General features: G+C 60.0%; 3 protein-coding genes across 4 annotated transcripts in view; 1 reads left to right on the top strand and 2 right to left on the bottom strand.

The window, feature by feature from the left end:
* The window catches only part of Exd3 (exonuclease 3'-5' domain containing 3), a 135,643-nt gene extending 130,373 nt beyond the window's left edge, over positions 1–5,270 (bottom strand). For both annotated transcript variants that reach the window (XM_090331034.1, XM_090331035.1), the window contains exon 1: positions 5,138–5,270. The gene's annotated coding sequence lies outside the window, so the exon portion shown is untranslated. The remainder of the gene's footprint in view (positions 1–5,137) is intronic.
* A 211-nt stretch (positions 5,271–5,481) lies between these two features.
* Positions 5,482–14,469, top strand: Noxa1 (NADPH oxidase activator 1). Its single transcript, XM_090329420.1, has 14 exons — positions 5,482–5,790; positions 7,946–8,028; positions 8,892–9,000; positions 10,014–10,148; positions 10,325–10,432; positions 11,127–11,180; positions 11,411–11,457; positions 11,676–12,087; positions 13,001–13,046; positions 13,167–13,225; positions 13,372–13,526; positions 13,872–13,986; positions 14,101–14,215; positions 14,294–14,469. The coding sequence occupies exons 1-14, from the start codon at positions 5,614–5,616 to the stop codon at positions 14,404–14,406; spliced, it is 1,728 nt and encodes a 575-aa protein (XP_090185546.1). The 5' UTR covers positions 5,482–5,613; the 3' UTR covers positions 14,407–14,469.
* On the bottom strand, positions 14,434–19,051 carry Entpd8 (ectonucleoside triphosphate diphosphohydrolase 8). Its single transcript, XM_090331036.1, has 9 exons — positions 18,926–19,051; positions 18,736–18,844; positions 17,214–17,364; positions 16,955–17,114; positions 16,526–16,753; positions 16,177–16,440; positions 15,850–15,960; positions 15,272–15,406; positions 14,434–15,079 (listed from the first exon to the last, which is right to left on the bottom strand). Exons 1-9 carry the CDS (start codon positions 19,049–19,051, stop codon positions 14,861–14,863), a joined length of 1,503 nt encoding a protein of 500 aa, XP_090187162.1. The 3' UTR covers positions 14,434–14,860.
* Positions 19,052–19,639: the final 588 nt, after the last annotated feature.

Below are 19,639 nucleotides of genomic sequence, written 5' to 3' on the forward strand. Positions count from 1 at the left end.
ACTTACGGTTGACTTTAAAAAAAAAAAAAAAAACCTAAGTACATCTTTAAACTTGTGTACAAGAATGTGTGTGAATGTGTTCAAAACAACCTCTCATGGTGTGAGAAAGTCCTTTCTACCAAACTAAAGTGCTTCTGTCTTAAATACTGATATTTCCTGAAATTATTTGCTTTGGGACATCAATTGTAACTATTTAACTAGCTCAACAGGCCAGAGGGGAAAAAAACAGCGGGGGAGGGGCAGTTTTAAAGTTTTAAATTCAAACAAAGAAGTTCAGCAGATTTGAGTGAGAACAAATGTAAAAGCAAAGTTCACTTAAGTGCTTATGTCAAAATCCTTTAAATGAACATTTTTTTTACTTAAATGCTATTTTTTTTGTCTAATGTGTTTCCCAGATATGTAAGATGCATTGGATACAGAGAGCTAATTAGTATTTCTTAATTAGTATCCTAACAGTGTTATATTTGGTTAAAAACTAACTAGATTGGGCCGGGAGTTTGGCCCAGGGGTAGAGTGCTTGCCTAGCATACATGAAGACCTGGGTTCCATTTCTAGGTACCACACACATAGAAAAAGCCAGAAGTGGTGCTGAGGCCCAAGTGGTAGAACACAAGTCTTGAGAAAGTCCAAAGACAGTGCTCAGGCCCTGAGCTCAAGCCCAGGACTGGCAAAAAAAAAAAAAAAAAAAAAAAAAGAAGAAGAAAGAAAAAGTAAAAAAAAAAAAAAACAAACTTACTAGATTGTCTAATCTGTTGCTGTTTCAAAACTCATCATGACCAGGACTTGGGGGTTTTTGTTGTTTTGGGGGTTTTTTGCTTGTTTTTTTTGCCAGCCCTGGGGCTTGAACTCAGGCCTGGGCATTGTCCTTGGACACTTTTAGCTCATGGCTAGCGCTCTGCCACTTGAGCCACAGCACCACTTTTTCTGAGTTATCTGGTACCGAGAATTGAACTTAGGGCTTTGTGCATGCTAGGCGAGCACTCTACCACTGGGCCATGCTCCAGGCCCATGATTGAGTTTTGTTATTACGGATCTGCAAGACGTACAGTCAGACTCACAGAGGGACGGATGATTCTCAGAGATTTGTCAGATTTGATTTTTATTCTTAATAAGTTCCGGGTAATCACTGCTTAAAAACTATTTCTATTGATCTCCTTGTTGCTTCAACTGGAAATAAAAAGAGTCTTTGGGCATTAACTATCACTGAATCTGTCGGTCACCCCTCCCCCCCAAACAATGTAGGACATACCATCAGTCAACTGAGACATGCCACTATGAAGAGACCCCCAGACCCTGGTACAAAGATAGTCCTGGCAAGGACGAGTCAATCAACCAGGGGTAGTTGAAAAGAACTGCACAGATAAGAGGGGATGGTGTCAGATCTTGAACTGAGTCACTTTGTGTTTACCCTTGCAAAACTAACCAGACCAGGAGTCAAAAGAAAACTGTTCATAAGCAGGCCTGCCTAATGCCCGTACCTGTCTATCATCTAACTGGAGAGGAACTTATATCGATCACCTGCTATTCTATTTATACTGGGTCTCCCATCCATACTCTGTAGTCCAGGAAATGTTCAAAGCTTCCCACTGGTCCCTCACTACTCCCATCTATCTAGACCCCAGTTTTCTGACTGGTTATTCTGTGTGTGTGTGTGAGAGTGTGTTGTGTGTGTGTGTGTCATGGGTCTTGAACCCTGGGCCTGGGCACGCTGCCCCTGAGTTCTTCAGCTCAAGGCTACCGCCCCACCCCTTGAGCTGTACCCCACTTCCCGTTTTCTAGAGGTTAATTGGATATAAGAGTCTCATAGTCTTTAGTGCCCAGGCTGGCTTGGAACCACGATCCTCAGATGTCAGCCTCCTGAATAGCTAGATTACTGGGGCTGCCTCTGACTGGTTATCCTTAACCTGACCACCATGGGCTCCTCCCTACCTCGCTGCCAGATGTTACTTTGTGAGGAGGAGTTAGGGTTGCCATCCTCCCACTCCAGCGTCAACGGGAGCTCAGGAGACAGGAGCCAAGTCATCAAATTGTCTCTTCCACTCTGAATTCTTTCTTTCCCACCTTCGTTCTGTCATTTGAGGCCCTTTTTAATTGTTCAACCCCTGCCTCTTGAGACTTTCAGATTTCATCCAAGGATGCATACACGTGTTCACTAAGGAGCTGCTGCTAATGCAGCCTTCTCCAAGAACGGACAACATCTCTGGGTTTTTCTGTCGGTGGTGGAGCTTGAACTCTGGGCCTGTGATCCGTCCCTGAGCTCTTCATCTCAAGGCTACCTCCATACTCTTGAGCACAGCACCACTTCCAGTTTTCTCGTAGTTAACTGGAGATGAGTCTCATGGACTTCAGAACCTGGGCTGGCTTTGAACCTCAGAGCTGTGAGGTCCTGTGATCCTCAGAGCTCAGCCTCCTGAGTAGCTAGGATGACAGGCTCCAGTGGGACAGGACCAGGGCCCGGCACACATCTCTGCTTTTTACCCCCAAAGCCGACGTCCCGTGCCAGCAGGACACAGCCAGTGAGAAATGCCATGCCTTTATAACCGTCAGTGACGGGAATGTCAGGTCTGCCTGGGAGAACTGTCCTTCACGGGTGTGGGGGAGCTATTCTTCAGCTTTTTCACTCAAGGTTAGTGCTCTACCAGTTGAGTCAAAGCCCCATTTCTAGCTTCTTGTTTGGTTAACTAGAATTCAGAGTCTCATAGACTTTCCTGTCTAGATTGGCTTTGAAGCACAGTCCTCAGCTCTCAAGACTTCTTGGTAGCTAGGATTAGAGGTGGAGCCACTAACACCCAACATTTCATTCCTTTTTATGGCTGAATAAAACCTTATGCGGACAGGTCACATGACATCATTCACCACTTAATAGACTTAGCCCATTTACACTTTTTTTTTTTTTTTTTTTTTTTTTTTGCCAGTCCTGGGCTTGAGCTCAGGGCCTGAGCACTGTCCTTGGACTTTCTCAAGGCTAGAGCTCTACCACTTGAGCCTCAGCACCACTTCCGGCTTTTTTCTATGTATGTGGTACCGAGGAATCAAACCCGGGTCTTCATGCATGCTAGGCAAGCACTTTAACCACTAGGCCAAACTCCTGGCCCCCCATTTACACTTTTTACTACTATGAATACTACTGCCAGGAGGACTTGTGTACGTTTTGAGATGAAGCCTCCGTATGCAGTTCCACTTGACACAGAACTCTTGATCCGGACCAGGAGCGTGGCCTAGCGGTAGAGTGCTGGCCTAGCATGCACAAAGACCTTAGTTCAATTCCTTAGTATCACATATATAGAAAAAGCCAGAAGTGGTGCTGTGACTCTGGTGGTAGAGCTCCAGCCTTGAGGAAGCCCAAAGGACAGTGCCCAGGCTGAGTTCAAGCCCAGGACTGGCGTGTGCACACATGCATGCGCGTGAGAGAAAACGGGGGGCATAGACATGTCTCCATTTCCTTGAGGAACCAGCCGGCCATTCTACAGTGCTCTTGTCACCATGTAAGGAAGTCAGGCTCCTGTGTGGAGTGCATGGGGCTCCCTTCCCTACTGCCTCATCCCCGTGTCTCTTCCACTTCATTCTTCCTGGTGGGCTGCCTGGGTCCCAGAAGCTCAGGTACCCACTCAACGATGAGCATCTGCTCTTCCTACCCATTCCAGGATCAGACCAGGCTAGATGCTCAGGGAGTCTCAGATGTACCTGGGGGACAGGCAGGAGGGGAGGAGCTCGGGTTGGGTAGTTCATAGTCAGAGGTCTGAACTGGGGGAGGAGGGCTGGCAGGAGAAGAGGGGCTCAGGTGGGGTAGGACACAGTCAGGGGTCTGAAGGGGGAGCTGGCAGGAGGGGAGGGGCTCAGGTGGGGTAGGACAGTCAGGGGACTGAAGGGGGAGCTGGCAGGAGGGGGTGCTCAGGTGGGGTAGGACACAGTCAGGGGTCTGAAGGGGGGCTGGCAGGAGGGGATGGGCTCAGGTGGGGTAGGACACAGGTTTTGTGCCCACGAAGTTGACCCAGGGCTTCTCCTGCAGGGACACAGGACCAGCAGGACGGCTCATGCTCACTATTGGTGGTCAGCCCGGTGAGGCCAAGTATTTACTGCTGGACCACCTGGCCTGAGGACAAGGAAGCACACACTGCCTGACTGGCACACATTGACACTCCCCATCCTCGGCAAGCTGCGGGAGACCCAGCAGGCTCCCTCAGCACGCTGATCCACACCTTCCAAGAGGGGTCTCTCCATCGCCATTCCTACCCTAAGGTCCCCAACCGGAAGGACTCTGGCCCGGTAGCTGCTCCACGTACAGGGGACACAGACAAGCAGGCACTACATTGACAGAATCAGCGAAGAGGGCTGCCTCGCAGGACGCACAGTGCACTGCCATTTTCTCAAGAACGGAACACGCCGTAGGAGCCCGTGTCCTCAAAGCAGGCAGGAAGGCCGGGCTGGTGGTGAGACACCAGGAGGGCTGGGAACAAGTCACACCGAAGTGTCACCAGAGGGCACGCTGGCACCCCTCACCGCGGCTCCCGTCAGCTGGCCGCAGTGCCCACGCTGGGGCCAGCGGGGCGACGCAGCCCTGGGCAGGGCCACCACGGGACATTCCAGGGCCCGCCCCGGTGCACAGGTGCCAGGGCCCCCGCCCTGCCATGCCTGTGCCCCTGGTGTGCCCCGCTCTCCGCGTCGGGGCCTCGTTTTCCCAGCTCCCCGGCGGTGGGTCCCAGGGCCCAGAAACAGCGGGCGGCAAGCGGGTGGGGGCGCCGCTGAGGCCGTGCGGGCCGGGCTGCTCACCCCGGCAGGCTCTGGAGCCAGGGCCGGCGGCGTTGTCCCCACACCGCCCTGCCCAGGCGAGGGGCTGCGAGCCGGGGCCGGGCCGGCCCTCCTCCGCCCGCAGCTCCCCCCAGGCTTACGAGGGACGCAGCCCTGCGCCCCGGGCGGGGGCCGCGCGCGGGGGACACCGGGCCGGCGAGCGGGGCGGCGAGCGGGACGGCCCGCCCGCCAGAGGCTCCGGCGAGGACGGGCCGCCGCGCTCCCCGCAGGCCCCGTCCGCCCGGCCTCGCGGCTTCCTTCCGGGACCCGGCCGAGGCCGCTCGGGGCGCGCACGGGGCGGCGCGCGAGACCGAGGCCCGGGGCCGCCCCCCGGCCCGTGACCGCTCACCTGCACGGGCCGGTCCGCCGCGCACCGTCCACGCACGGCCCGGAACCTTGGCTCCACGGCTGCAGCACGCCCGAGCTGCTTTTCCGGAGCACCGGAGGCTGGCGGACCCGGAAGTCCTGAGTGCGAGCTGGGGCGGAAGCCTGGAGGGGCGGGGCGTGGCCGCGGCGGGAGGGCGTGGCCGCGGCGGGAGGGTGTGGCCGCGGCGGGAGGGCGTGGCCGCGGCGGGTGGGCGTGGGCGTGGCGGGAGGGCGGGGCCGCGGCGGGAGGGCGGGGCCGTGGAGGGTGGGCGGGGCCGCGCCTTCAGTAAGGTCGGGCGGGAGAGTGGTGTAGGGGCGGGGCTAGGGAGGCTGTGGGCGGGGCGTGGTCGCGAGGGGCGTGGCCTCCCGGGGGCGTGGCCGGGCCCTCGCGGGACGCCCTGGCGGGGCCGCAGCTGCCCTCGGCCGCGTCCCCCTTTGCTGCCCCAGGCACTGGCCGCCATGCGATCGCTCGGGGACCAGGTGCAGGACTGGCACCGTGGCGTGCAGGCGGTGGCCCGCGGGGACTGGAGCTGTGCCGTGCGCCTCTTCTCCAGCGTCCCGGAGCCTCCCGCCAGGATGCGCTTCAACGTGGGCTGCGTGCACCTGCTGGCCGGCGACCCCCAGGCTGCGCTGCTGGTGAGCACCGGGGCTGCCGACCCGGACCCCGCCCCCGGGACCCCTGCGTCCCTTTCTCCTGAAAGACGCCTGGGGAAAGCGTCCTCGTGCTGGCCACCCGCGCGTGGCCTCCGGGCTGGCCTCGCAGCTTCCTCCGAGAGGCTGTGGCAGGCCAGAGCTGCCTGTTGGTCCAGGGCGGCCCCTGTGCCTTCTGTGCCTCCCACTGGGCCAGACACGGCTGCTTGGATTGAGAGTGGAAGGAACCCGCAGATGGGATCAGAAGGGGGCCCTGTGGCCAGGGAGTGAAACAGGGTTTAATCTCCTCGGTTCTGACCGTCCATTTGCTTCCGCCTCCCAAAACAGCACCCAGAGTTGAAGGGTGCACACATGCTCACACCCACACCCCTGCCGCGTGGGGGGCAGGCGGGCACCTACCCGCTCTGCCTTTCCACATGCTTCGTGTTCACGCTTCGTGTTCACGCTTCATGCTGCAGTGCACGTGTCTCAAAGCCCCCCCCCCCATCCTGCCTCCTTCCAGGCACCACCGCTCACACAGCAGAGACAAGAAGTAGACAGCACAGAGAACCCCAGTGGGGTCCCTGCCAGCACCCCCAAGATCCCCACAGTGACACGCTGGGTGTCTCCTCTCCTGTATTCATTCTTTCTTTCCTTTCCCCTTTTCTTTTCTTGCCAGTCCTGGAGCTTGAACTCAGGGCCTGAGCACTGTCCTTGGGCTTTTTCCTCAGGGCTAGCACTCTGCCACTAGAGCCACAGCACCACTTTTGGCTTTTCTACTCATGTGGTACTGAAGAATTGAACCCAGGCCTTTGTGCATGCTAGGCAAGCACTCTACCACTAGGCCAAACTCACAGCCCCTCTTTTCTTTTTCTTTCTTCCTTTCTTTCTTTGCCTGTGGCTTGAACTCAGGGCCTGGGCACTGTCCCTGAGCTGCTTCTCTTGGTCAAGGCTAGCATCTACCACTTGGGCCACAGTACCACCTGTAGCTTTTTCTGTATATGTGGTACTGAGGAATGGAACCCAGGGCTTCATGCATTCTACACAAGCACTCCACCACTAAGCCACTCTCCTTGCTCTCTTGTATTTTTTCTTTTTAAAAAATTAATGGTTATTACAAAAGTGACATACAGAAGGGTGGCAGTTACGTAAGTCATGTAATAGATACCCTTCTTTTTGGACAATGCCCCCCTTCTCTCACACGCTCCCAGTTTTTCCACCTGCAGGTTACATAGCTCACTTTCAACGTAGGCCTGTGTTATTTCTTACATTTGAACTTGCACCTGCAGTCACCTCAGAATATTATCCAGGAAATGGGATAGTCTATCACTAGGCAATGAAAGGGTGAGTCATGCGTTAGGAGAGCCTGTCCCTTCCAACTCTGAGCTGTGTCACTACAGGGGAAGGACTGTGTTATGTTCTTTCCCGTAAGAGGAAGATGGGTGGGACACTACCTCAAGTCAGCAACGTTAGTGTTGGCAAGAGCACAGACGTGTTTAGCCAGCAGTTTGAGGTTCTAGAAGGTACAAGGAGAAGCTATAGTTAGCAGAAGTCGTCGAGGCTCAGGCTGGCTGGGGAGGCCCACATAGCCCGGTGAAATGAAACCTGTGTAATGTTGCATGTGGCTGTTGGGTGTGGTGGAACAGCAAACAGGAGCAGTGGCCTCACCTCCAGTGGACTGAGGTCAGAGCCAGTTCAGCAGCCAGCCCTCAGGAGGCTAGATTGGTGATTATGGGACTTGATAGCAGCCTGTCCTCACCAGGAGCACTTGGTGTTTCTGAGCCTGGCCTGAGGAAGCGCTGGGCTTCCAATCAGATAAGCCAGTCTCACTGGGACGCCTTTCTGTGTTCTTGTTGGGATGGTAATAAATACCTTCTGTGCGATTGTGGGTGGACTACCGAAAAAAGGGGGTTTTAGAGGGCAGAGGTCACCTAGAGACACACGGAAGTGTTTCCTTCTAGTCTCGCTCGCCTCCTTGGTGTACAAATTGGCTTTGGGCCATCAGGAAGAACCGTGGATGGTGACAAAGCACCTGGGCGGCTGGGGGGTGGCAGGTGTGGCAGTTGACGAGACCCCACTGGTCAGTGTGGGTTTTGTGTGGGTTCAGGTGCTGGCTGACAGGGTTAGGAACTGTGGTGTCCATGGGTGTTTCTGTCCCCAGGCGTTTGACCAGGCAGTAGCCAAGGACCCCTGCATGGCTGTGGGTTTCCTCCAGCGAGGAGTGGCCAACTTCCACCTGCACAGGTGAGACCCGTGCCTGACCCTTCTCTGATGCCATCCACCTCTGCAGACTCCTCCCGGGGTCCACCGCCTTCCTAGACCCCACCTCCCACCCTCGGTCCTGGGCTCCCTACGCCTGCGCAGGGAGGCTTTGTCAGGCTGGTGTCTACACATAGCCCTTGCCCATCTCTGCTAGGGTCCACAGGGCACCCTCTCGACACCCTGGCTCTTCCCTGTCATCTGCGGTAGTCAGATACCAAGACTGGCATGATGGTCACTCAGCCCTCCAGGGGAGGTGGGCCAGCAGATTGTGGCTCTGGCCAGCCCAGGATGCTTGCCTAGGGGAAATGGGGTGTCTTGTGGGAGCCAGGAGTCTTTAGCAAGAGTAGAAAGGAAGGCCGGGAGTTTGGCCTAGTGGTTAAAGTGCTTGCCTAGCATGCATGAAGATCCAGGTTCAATTCCTCGGTACCACATACATAGAAAAAAGCCAGAAGTGGTGCTGAGGCTCAAGTGGTGGAGCTCTAGCCTTGAGAAAGTCCAAGGACAGTGCTCAGGCCCTGAGCTCAAGCCCAGGACTGGCAAAAAAAAAAGTGTAGAAAGGAAGCAGAGTTTGGAGGAGGAGGCGGCCCTGGTGTGTGGGGCCTGAGAAGTGGGACAGAGCACCAAAGCCCTGTGTACGGCTGGGAGAGGACCCCGGGCCTGGACTGCAAGCTGGGCAGTGAACTCAGCCCTGGAGCTATCTGTCTGGACTCGAGTGCCTTGGAGCTTAGGTGGGGGGGTACCAGGGTCCTCTGGTCTCTTCAGAGGCCAGGGCTGAGCGGGTGCCCACAGCCATCTGCACTGGCCCAGCCCTTCTGCGCCATGCTGAGACCCGCTGCTGCCCACAGGTTCCCGGAGGCCCTGCGTGACTTCCAGTCGGCCCTGGAACAGCTGAGGGGCAACGCTGCCATCGACTACGCACAGCTGGGCCTCCGCTTCCGGCTGCAAGCCTGGGAGGTGAGCGGGCACGGGCCAGCAAACGGGGCGGCTCCGGGCATTTTAGGGTGTTATTGGGACTTCTGGAGTGCTGTCGGGGGGCCCCAGAGGTCCTGGGGACTTGATGACTCTCATAGGCCTTGGATGCAGCTGTGAGTGGTGCCTGGGTTATGGTTAAGTCATGTGGGTGACCTGGCTAAAGCTTTCAGAGCCCCAACGCCCCTCCAGCTCCCTATCCTGGGGCAGGGGAGACCGTCTCAGACCTTTCGAGGCACCCAGAAGGAGAGGGTTGGAGATAGGTGGCAAGGTGAGCGGCCTCTGGGAGGACATTCTGCTCCTTCCTCTGAGGGAAGGCCAGTGAATGACCATGTCCAGCCTTCACTCCTCTGGGGACAGCGGGAGTCACAGTCAAGGAATCCTGGGGTGAGCTCACACGCCTGGCTCCAGCAGCCAGGGTTTGAAAACGTGCTGTCTGCAGGCCCAGGGCTATGTCCTCTGTGCCTCCTGGCAGGCAGGCCACAGAACAGAAGCTCCGGCAGGGCAGCAGGGCCTCTGTGGAACAACTCTGGGTTGATCGTATGCTTGCATCCTAGTTGTGGCTGAGGGTACTTGGAGGCGGGCTCTCAGAAGCATCACTCGTCCCCCCCCCCATGTCCGGCAGGGCCCCAGGAAGGTCGTGGGCTATTTGACCTACCACATGTTCTCAGTGTCCCTTGGACTTACATCAGGGGCCCCCCTCAGACACCCCAGACGCACAGGTTCAGAGTGGTGGTGAAACAGGCCACAGGCCCATTTTACAAAGAACAGTGTCCAGTGTCCCAAGAAAAAATGAAGAGACCGAAGATCACAGCCCTGCCATGGAAAACAGGACACAAGGCACGGCCAGAGGCCTCCCGCATCTGGGCCAGGCAAACACGCAGCAGCCAGCTGCCACCCCAGAGCTGCCGGGCCCCGCTGGGCGCCCGGGCCGCTGGGTCTGGGCCGGGGCCAGGTGATCGAAGGCCGGGCTGTGGTTACCTCGGCCTCACTCCCAGGTGCTGCACAATGTGGCGTGCGTGCAGTGCCAGCGAGGACTCTGGACTGAGGCTGCCACCACTCTCGTGGAGGCCATCTCCAAGTGGCCAGAGGGGATCCAAGGCGGGCTGGACATTGCCCTGGACCAGGTGCAGGTGAGGAGTGTAGGCGAGAGTGGGCCGTGACCAGAGATGTGGCACATAGGGGCCTCTGAGGGGCAGCTGTGGCCTGTGAGGGGTGGTGGGGACCCAGGTGGCCCCTTCTGCTCCAAGGCTGAGGGCTCTGCAGCTGTGGCCTGACAGCCACTCGAGTCCAGACGGCCCTGTCCCAGAACCAGGTCCCGCTGCAGCCTCGGCAGGTCCCCAGGGGCGAAGTCTTCCGGCCCCACAGGCGACACCTAGAGCTGCTGCAGCCCGTGGATTTCCTCGGCAAGGCCAAGGTGAGGCACTTGGGGGTCCCCGGCTGCCAGTGTGGTCACAGGGACCTGTGGACTGGTCAAGGTGTCTGAGTGCTGGACAAGTGGAAAACGGGCACAAGACCCTCCTCACCGGTCTCCTCAGCAGGGCTGGGGGCCTGGAGTCAGAGCCCACCAGCCGCTGAGCTAAAGAGGAGGCCCCCTCGCTGTCCTCCAGACACCACTGGTTGCCGCACACTTGCACACATGCACACACATGCATGCGCTGCGCCCAGCATCTGCATCTCCACGTCTCTGCCTCTGCATCTCCATTGCAGACAACAAGGACACTCACTAGGGAGTCCCCAGGTTAGGGACGGATGGTGCCACCAAAACCCACAGGATATTGGGGCAGCTCGCTCCAAAGGTGGGAGGAGGCTGGGAGATGGCATTGTGAAGAAGGTCCACCTTGGACTTGCTTTTGCCCCTTGACTGGCCACACCTCCTGCGTCACCTGCAGCCGCACTCGGGCCCTCGGGCGGTGTGCTGTGGCCTGGCTGTGGGTGGAGAAGTTATGGAGACACAGCTCTAGATTATCAGCACCCGTGGTCTGGCAGGCTGGGCCCAGACAGCCCCTACCCACAGACATAGACCGGGGATTAGGGAGGGTTTGAAAGCAGTGTGGCTAAAGAAGTCGGCCAGACAAGGCCCGACACAGCTGTGCCCCGTCACCCACCAGGTGATGGTCTCCACCATCCCCAGTGACCAGCTCTCGCGTGTCCAGCCGCCGCAGGTGGGTGGCTGCCCCAGGGGTTCCTGGCTTGTCCTCGCCTGGGTGGTTGGGGTTCTGAGTCCTCTTTGGTCCCTGCTGTCCAGCCCCAGGAGCTCCCAACATCCTCTCAGAAGTGGTGGGGTCACCCACCCCTGGGAAAGGCCCCACGCCCACAGGCCCCCCCATGGACCTGGGGGGGGGCCTTGTCTGCCTGGCTCGGCCAGGAAAAGGTGGTGGCTTTGTCCCTGCAGGCACGTGCAGCCGGCAGTGAAGCTGGGCCCAGGGCTGCAGTACGACGGTAAGAGAGGGCTTCTCGTTGCAGGCAGGAGCCTGGCCTGCGAGGCCGGGCTTTCCTCCCTCACAGGTGGGGCGGGCGTGGGGTGGAACCGTCAACTCCTAATGGACAAGGAACATGACGGGAACGTGCAGCGCCGGGGAAGGGTCCTCTGGCCTCCCTCTCCCTCCCCGCGCTCCATGATCTGTTTCTGCCGCCCATGAGAATGGCGGCTAAGGGAGGTGGGATGAGACGGGATGGGGGGAGGGCACCGCCCGTGGTCCCAGGACTCCAGACAGCCCTGTGAAACATCGAGGCTCTGGGCCAAGCTGGCCAAAGGGAGAACATCCTCACCGGGCCCCCACGGGACACAACTCAGTGCCAGAAATGGTGCTAAGCAGTGAGGAGTCCAGGAGTCTTTGCTGCCCCAGTTTCGTGGTCCTCACCTCACTTCAGACTGCGGGACTGGAGGAGCTGAGGGGAGCAGATGGGCTGGGGCAGACCATGGGCTGGGCCATCCCTGGAGAGAGGGCACTGTTCTCTCCCAGGGTCCCAGTCCCAGACCTGCAGAGCGCCAGCCCCAGCCCCCGGCGCCCGGGTGCAGAGATGGAAGACAGCACTGCCCACTTCTTATCAGTCACCTGCCAAGAGCCAGTGAGTGAGCCTGGGCCCGGGGGAATGGTCTCCGCCAGCCTGGCCAGGGATGTCATGGGGTCAGCTGGACAAGAGGGGCCAGCTCAGCTCACTGACACTCAGTGAAGCCCAACCAGCAGCTCTGATAGTCTGGCCACGCTTTGTGCACTGGCAAAGCTCTCTTGGGCAGGCAGTGGTAGAGGGACTGCCTAGCAACAAGTTAGGGTGCGTCTGCAGTGGTGGGGCTCAGCCCTCCTCCCAAGACATCCAAACCACCAGGCCCCAAGGGGTAGGACAGAGGCAGCTGGCCTCCCCTCCCAGGACAGCCTTCAGCCCCAAGCCCTGGGGCTGCACACAGGCCTTACGTCTAACACTGGATACCTTCCCCAGATAGTTAGTCCACTGCAGTCTAGGAGCTCGTGTCCCCTCCAGAGCGGTGCCCGAGACCTCTAGCTCTTGCACATACATCTGCCTAGTTTACCCGACTCTCTGCCAGCCTTCCTGACCCTGACCTCCTGCTTCAGTCAGGGCCCAGGTCAGCTCCGGTGACTATCCTCTCCCCTCCCTGCAGTTCAGTACCACCTCTCCCCAGCACAGGGCATTTGAAGGTGGGCACCGCCCTGGACTCCATCCTGGCATGCCGAGGGCGCCCACAGATGTAGCTGGGACCTCTCGGTGGTTCCAGGAACCATCAAGTTTCTTTGCCTTGCCCCGGTCAAGGCTCCAGAGAATTCACTCCCCGTGGGTTTGGCTGGTGTCTTCCTTTTAGCAGCAGACCCAGCCCACAGAACAGTCCCGACCCCTGCCTCCACCAGGAGAGATCCCAAGGCTTCTCACAGGCCCTCGATGAGGCGCTTTACTTGTGAGACAGTCGCCTGCTCCAACCCCACTCCTCAGCCCCTCGTCCTTACCCCAGCTGTGGCTTCCCTTGCAGCGGCCCCAGGGGGAGAAGGTGGGCACACAGGCCCCCCCACCCTCAGGTAAGGGAACTTCAGACATGGAGAGGGTTGCTGGGTCAGAACAGAGGTACCTGTCAGCCTCTAGACAAACTCTTCTCTTTGGGAGACAGTGGTGACACAAACCCTTGCTCTGTCTGGCAGGGCTGTTGGCATCTGGGGAGCTGGGCCCCAGTCCCTCCCAGGACCCCTCAGTCGCAGTGGTAAGTTTTCCTTCTGTCCTGTCCCGTTCTCCTCCTACTGTCACTCCAGGACCCTTTCAAGTGCTCAGCCAGCCCAAGTCACCTGGTCCCTGGGGCCTGAAGACCACTCGGGCTGCAAGAGGGTCACATCTCCTTTCTGTCCCCAGGGAGCAGCGGTGAAGGGCCCAGAGTCCTCTGTCCCTGTCACTGTGCAGTGTGCCTTCACTGTGACCCTGAAGGCCCCCAGGGGAGCTGGTCTGTCCACCCTAAGGGCTCTTCTGGCTCAGGCCCTCCCTGGCCAGGCCCAGCTGGGGCAGCTCAGGTGGGACAGAAAGCCATCCCGGGGCAGAAGGAAGGGGGTGGTCTGAACTAGCAGGGAGGAGGAGGGGGTGGGTGGGAGGGGAGGGGAGTGGCCGAGGCTGAATGAGAGGGGGGAGAGATGGTGGGCTGGGTTGGATGGGGCAGGCAATGGTCGTGGTCTGTCAGGTACCTCTCCGTCAGGCGAGCTTCCTTAGCCAGGCCAGGGTCCGAGCTACTGCAGGAAGAGACTGGCCATGCCAGAGGTCAGCCACGGCTCCCTTCCTGGCACTGCCTTCCTGGCACTGCCTTCCTGGCACTGCCTGGCATGGTGGCTGCCCCTGGGGCCTATCCTGAGGACTCTTTGCAGTTACCAAGCCCCTGGTGCAGAGGGCGTGTGGACCCCCATCCAAGGAGAGGAGTCCCTGCAGCAGGCCTGGAAGGACGAAGCCATCGGCCCCAGGGGGCTGCGACTCCAGTGCCGGGTGAGTGGGGGGGGCCTGGCCCACCAGGAAAGCCTGTTCAAACGCAGGGGAGACTCAGCTCCACTGTCTGTTCAGGTGTGGGGGAGACCCCTGTTACCCACCCTCTTTCCACAGGGGGCTGGGGGCAGGCCCATCCTCTACCAAGTGGTGGCCCAGCACAGCTACTCAGCCCAGGGGCCTGTGGACCTGGCCTTCCACCGAGGGGACGTGCTGGATGTCCTGTGTGAAGGTACAGCAAGCTGCCTGGGCTTCCCCAAGCTCCTCGGTCTGGGCTCAGCCTGACATGTTGCCTGCATGTCCCCTGTAGTGGACGAGGCGTGGCTGGAAGGACACCACGACGGCCACATCGGCATTCTCCCTAAGTGCTTCGTGGCCCCCGCCAGCACCCGTGAAGAACCTTCACCAGCCCACGGGTCCTGAGAGCACGAAGCAATCTCATGTCCAGTCTGCTTTTAATACAAACAACTGCTCCCCACGTCACAATGTGGTCAGGGTTCTGAGCCTCACGCCGAGAGGAGTCTGGCCTGGCTCCACCCATCTCCTCCAGTGGGGCAGCCAAGGGCCCCAGCGGAGCCAGCCACCATCCCTGCTTCCTGAAGCTGACCCTGTTCCCGGCCTGCTGCCCATGCCTGGAGCTCTGGCCTGTGCATGCCACCATCTTGGCAGGGAAGGGATCAAGGGCCTCTCGACCTTAAGGCAGAGCAGGGTCAGGATTGTCGGGGCGTCGCCCTTGGCGCCTGCCTGGCCAGAGCCCTTGGGGGTCAGGGGCGGGGAGGACATGCCTGTGTCATCTGCCACCCAGGCCACCACGGGCTCCCAAGGTGTGGACAGCAGATGTTCAGTCCTCGCTCCTCACTCTTGCACTGTGTCCTTGTCACCCACTACCATCCATACCCGACAGGCTCTGTCTAGTCCAGAGGAGCTGGACAGCCCCTGCCCCAAGAATAGCCACAATGGTCAGCACCAGGAAGACCACCCCAGCTGTCCAGATGCCGTGGCTCTGGGCCCGCCACTGAGCTGGTGCCTCAGCAGGAACCACGCTGCTCAGGTTCAGCATGTAGCCAAGGGTCCAGCCAATGTCCACGCCACCAGCCTGCAGGACGTGGGGCCGCTCAGAGCTCACCCCACCAGCCTGCAGGACGCGGGGCTGTTCAGAGCCCACCCCACCCTGCAGGACGTGGGGCTGCTCAGAGCCCACCCCACCAGCCTGCAGGACGCGGGGCCGCTCAGAGCCCACCCCACCCTGCTCTAGGACAGAGCAGCCAAGGCTAGAGGCCATGGTCACCTGTTTCTGAAACTCAATGCTGGACCAGGTGTCCTCCCGGAAGCCATAGCCCTCCAGCAGCAGTGTGAGGATGTAGAGGCCTGACGTGCAGAAGCTCCACAGCCGTTGCTCCTGTCCGGGATAGCTGGCTTCTACCTAGGGCCCAGAGCCAGATAGCTGGTGAGGGCCTGAGCCTCAGCATACGCCCCCAGCAGAGCGGCGAGGGCTCCAGGCTTCCCCGCACAGGGCCCAGACATGCTAGAAGCTGCTTAAGGCGGCAGGGGTCAGAGCCTCAGGAGCCCTCCATGCCGTAGCCAGAGGGCCTGGCTGAGCGGCCACCTCCTCCCTCCAGAGGCCGGTCCCGCAGGGGTGGGGCCAGGCTTCCCAGTCCTGGAGCAGGCAGACTGGGGAGCTTTCTTCCTTTCTGCACCTGGCTCCCCCAAACCCGGCTGCCTGCCTGGAGTGAAGGGCTGCAAGAACCTGGAGAGCGGCCTGCCCTCTCCACCGCCAATCCCTGACCAGGGAGACTCCGTGAGGTCCCAGAGGCCGGTGTGCCAGTGGCGGCCACACAGGGGGCTGGGTGCCCAGGGTCCACCCACCAGCCTCCAGGGCCGCTGGCAGAACTCCCAGATGGTGGTGTTGACCGTGCCCAGTGGCTGCCGGGAGGTGAGGTTCAGGAAGCTGAAGGTGTAGTAGAAGTTGGAGAAGGCCTGGGGAGGAGAGGAGACGCTTCCTGCTGCCAGAAGCCCAGGACCTGCCAGTCCAGGCCTCCAGGATCCCCTCTCCCCCCCCCCCCCCGCCATGGCACCAGAGCCCTAGGTGCCATCAGGCCTCCTCCATCCCCCACCACCCCAGCCCTGCCTGGTCTTCGGGGCCTGACGGGCACCCCGGGTGGGAGGCAGCCTGGCCAGGGGCTGGAGGCTCACGTAGAAGTGGCCCTGCGGTGGGGGCTGGTAGACCCCGTCAAAGGCACATTCTCCTCGGCCCTCGCAGCTGGAGAGATTGAAGAGCCCACGGATGGCGGCCACGCAGGCGGCTGGGTTGCCGGTCCCCTTGACCGTGAGGTTCTGGGTGAGCTCCCCGGTGGCCAAGGGGTGCGTGCAGGGCGAATCTAGCAGGGCAGCCGGGGGCAGCTCGGCCTGGTAGCCGCTGTGGTAGCATGGGTGATGAACCACAGTTCTGGGGCCAGGCTGCGGGGAGCGGAATGTGGCACAGGCTCCAGCAGCCAGCCTCCATGTCCGCCCCGCTCCCTCAGCCCCCTCCAGCCCCACTCACCTGTGCCAGGGCGGCTAGGAGCCTGCCCAGCACCTGGTCACGCCCGTAACACAGGTGGCTCTCACTGTAGATGCTGTAGTTGGTGCCGAACAGGTGGAAGGTGGCCTGGGTGCTCTGGTCCAAGATGGGGCCCGCGGGCACGAAGCTGATCTGGGCCGAGACGTCCCCCATGTCTAGGGCACCCACTGGAGTCCTCTCTGCAGGCTGAATCCATCCTCCCGTGAAGGGCTGACAACGGTGGGCACTCAGCCCCGCGGGCCACACACCCTGAGCCGCTGCCTGCCAGCCGGCCGGCCCAGGATCCCGGCCCCTGCTGCTCCTCCCCCCTCCCCCTCCCCCCCCCGCCCCCCCCCCCCCCGCCTCCGGCCCCAGCTGCCCCTCCCCCCACCCCGCCCCTGCCCCCGGCCCCACCCTCAGCTGCCTCCACACCTTGACCAGCCTCCCCAGGGCATAGTTGATGGTGATCCACACAAAGGCACCTTCATCTCGTCCAGCCAGGACCTCAGCACCCCAAAAATCCACAGGAGTCTGGCTCAGCACCCGTGTGACCGCAGCAAGAATGGCCTTTGCCTGGGAGATGTTCTTCTGGCTGGGCAGAGAGGACCAGGGCCGTGTGGCAGGACACCGTGCTCTCCCCTCCCCAGCTGCCAAGGCTGCCTTCCCAGGACATAGCCTGTGGTCCCCTCACCTGAGCAGTCTCATGCCAGCTGTGGCGCCCAGGAACATGGGTGTTTCCTGATGCTGGGCCTCTGGGATCAGCCCTAGCGCCTCCCCCAGGCAGCCCTTCAGGCTTTCACCAGCCTGTGCAGGGTGAGAGGTGTAGGAGGAGATTCCAGGCCCTGAAATGCAGTATCGCAGGCAGGTTAAGGTCCAGCCTGAGGGTGCGGCGAATGGTGGGTCTCCGAGGACAGGCCCAGGCCTTGATGCTTTTTGTTGATGAGTGACTTCCTTTGTTTTATTTGAAGAGCCTGCGTGTGTGTGTGTGTGTGTGTGTGTGTGTGTGTGTGTGTGTGTGTGTGTGTTTATATTCCAAGCACTTCAGAGATGGAGGCAGGGGATTGAGAGAGGCTGGGCTACAGAGTGAAACCCTATCTCAAACACCCTGCCAGCGGGTCACCCTGTGATCCTAGCTACTCAGGAGGCTGAGACCTGAGGACTGAGCTTCAGAGCCAGGCTGGGAAAGTCCATGAGACTCTTCAATTAAACGCACACACACACGCGCACACACACGCACACATGCGCACACACACATGCACATGCACACACACGCTCACACACACGCACACATGCGCACACACACATGCACATGCACACACACGCAACACATGTACACACACGCACACACATGCACATGCACACACTCGCAACACATGTACACACACGCACACACATGCACATGCACACACTCGCAACACATGTACACACACGCACACACATGCGCACACACACATGCACACACATGCGCACACATGCACACACGCACAACACATGTACACACACGTGCACACACACGCGTGCGCACACACACACATACACACACACATGCACACACGCACATGCACACACACACACAGCTGAAAATGGAGGCTGTGGTGCAAGTGGTAGAACATACCTTAAGGAAAAAAAAAAAGCTGGGACAGTGCCAGGCCCAGGGTCAAGCGACCTCCCATCCTCCCTTCCCCCACCGCACCCCCATCGAAGACCTTAAGGTGAGAGCATGGTGAGGTGCTGGTGGGCCTTGAACCCACCTCTGTTAAGGAGAGGAGGGAGCTCTGAGCGAGGAGGGCAGAGGGAACAACTCCAGGCGAGACAGACACAAGCCAGAAGGACAGGAGCCACTGTGCATGGGAGAGGTGGGGTGGGCTTCTGGAGGGGGTCGTCAGGGCCCTCGCCTTAGGCTCTGCCTCTGGGTTTGGAAGGACCCCAGGAGCAGGGGCCACGCAGACGCGCAAGGCCAGCTGGGAAAGTCAGGCAACAGGCCCAAGAGAGGCCTGGGGAGGGGTGGAGACCTGGGCTCTGGCCAGGCTCAGGAGAAGACGGCCCAGCTCCACACTCCACAGCCGGCGGCGTGGCTGTGACCCCTCTGGGCTCTTCTTTTATGTCGATTTTCCGACGACTGGAAACATAGCTTGTCTCTAAAGCAGGCATGAGCCTGCCAGGGCCTGGCTCAGGACGCCCACCGCCCCCCTGACCGCCACCGCCCCACTGACCGTCCACCTGGCACGCCAGGGCCTGGCTGATGTTGTTTTCCTTGTCTGCTCGCCACTGGTACAAGAAGAGCGACGTGTGGGAGGAGCCAGCATCGAACACAATCCCGAACTAGGGGCAGCACGGAGGTCAGGAGGTCGCAGGGCCTGCACCCCACCCTGCCCAGCCCGCCCTCTCTCCGGTCCCGCACACCTTGGTGTCCGCAGGTAGAAGGACGCTGGTGGCCCCCACCAGGATGAGGACGAGCACAGTGAGGCCAGAGGCTGTGGCTGCTCCCAGTAGGGCCAGGAAGACCCGCTCCTTCCAGGAGAGACTCATAGTAGCACGGTGGCCCCGGGGCCCAGGCAGGGCCTGCGAGCTCCCCTGGGGAACAGAGGGCGCCTTCCCAGCTGTGGGCCAGGCTCTGTGCCAGGCTCCACGCCCACCCAGGGCACCCAGGCTGCACCCCGCTGCCTGGCTGTGACCCTAATCTTGGGCTTGGTAACAAAGGCGGTGGCTACTTTTTGAAAAACGAATCTTGGGATTATGTAATCTGATTTGAGACTTTTTAGTTGGCCCCAGACGGGCAGCAGACCTGGGCAGCGACCAAGGCTGACCCAGGATGGGATTTCCACAGCGCTCAGCCCTGGGGCCCAGCACAGCCCCATCCCCCCAACCACGGTGCCCTCCACGTGCATGGGGTTGCCAGCCCCCCAGGCCAAGCCAGGTGCCACCTGAGCTCACCCCTCCCCCACAGTGCCAGCCCAGCACAGCCTGGACCCTGCCAGCCAGGGCTCCCTGTCATCAACGTCTCCCGAGGGAAGCCTCCGAGATGCTCCCAGAGACAGCTCTGGGGTCCCTGGCACGAGGAGATGCGAGGTCAGGACATCTCAAGAGGAGCAACAGCCACAAGGGACCCAGACGACA

This window comes from Megascapheus bottae, chromosome 3 (genome assembly GCF_031878675.1).
Source record: "Megascapheus bottae isolate mThoBot1 chromosome 3, mThoBot2.hap1, whole genome shotgun sequence".
NCBI lineage: Eukaryota > Metazoa > Chordata > Mammalia > Rodentia > Geomyidae > Megascapheus > Megascapheus bottae.

Coding starts and splice junctions, on each gene's coding strand:
- Entpd8 (XM_090331036.1), bottom strand. CDS start 19,051: ATGAGTCTCTCCTGGAAGGAGCGGGTCTTCCTGGCCCTACTGGGAGCA. Junction 18,845..18,925: donor TTCTACCTGCGGACACCAAG/GTGTGCGGGACC, acceptor TGCTGCCCCTAG/TTCGGGATTGTGTTCGATGC. Junction 15,407..15,849: donor GCCAGCGGCCCTGGAGGCTG/GTGGGTGGACCC, acceptor TCTGGGCCCTAG/GTAGAAGCCAGCTATCCCGG.
- Noxa1 (XM_090329420.1), top strand. CDS start 5,614: ATGCGATCGCTCGGGGACCAGGTGCAGGACTGGCACCGTGGCGTGCAG. Junction 13,047..13,166: donor ACAGGCCCCCCCACCCTCAG/GTAAGGGAACTT, acceptor TCTGTCTGGCAG/GGCTGTTGGCATCTGGGGAG. Junction 13,527..13,871: donor GCCCAGCTGGGGCAGCTCAG/GTGGGACAGAAA, acceptor GACTCTTTGCAG/TTACCAAGCCCCTGGTGCAG.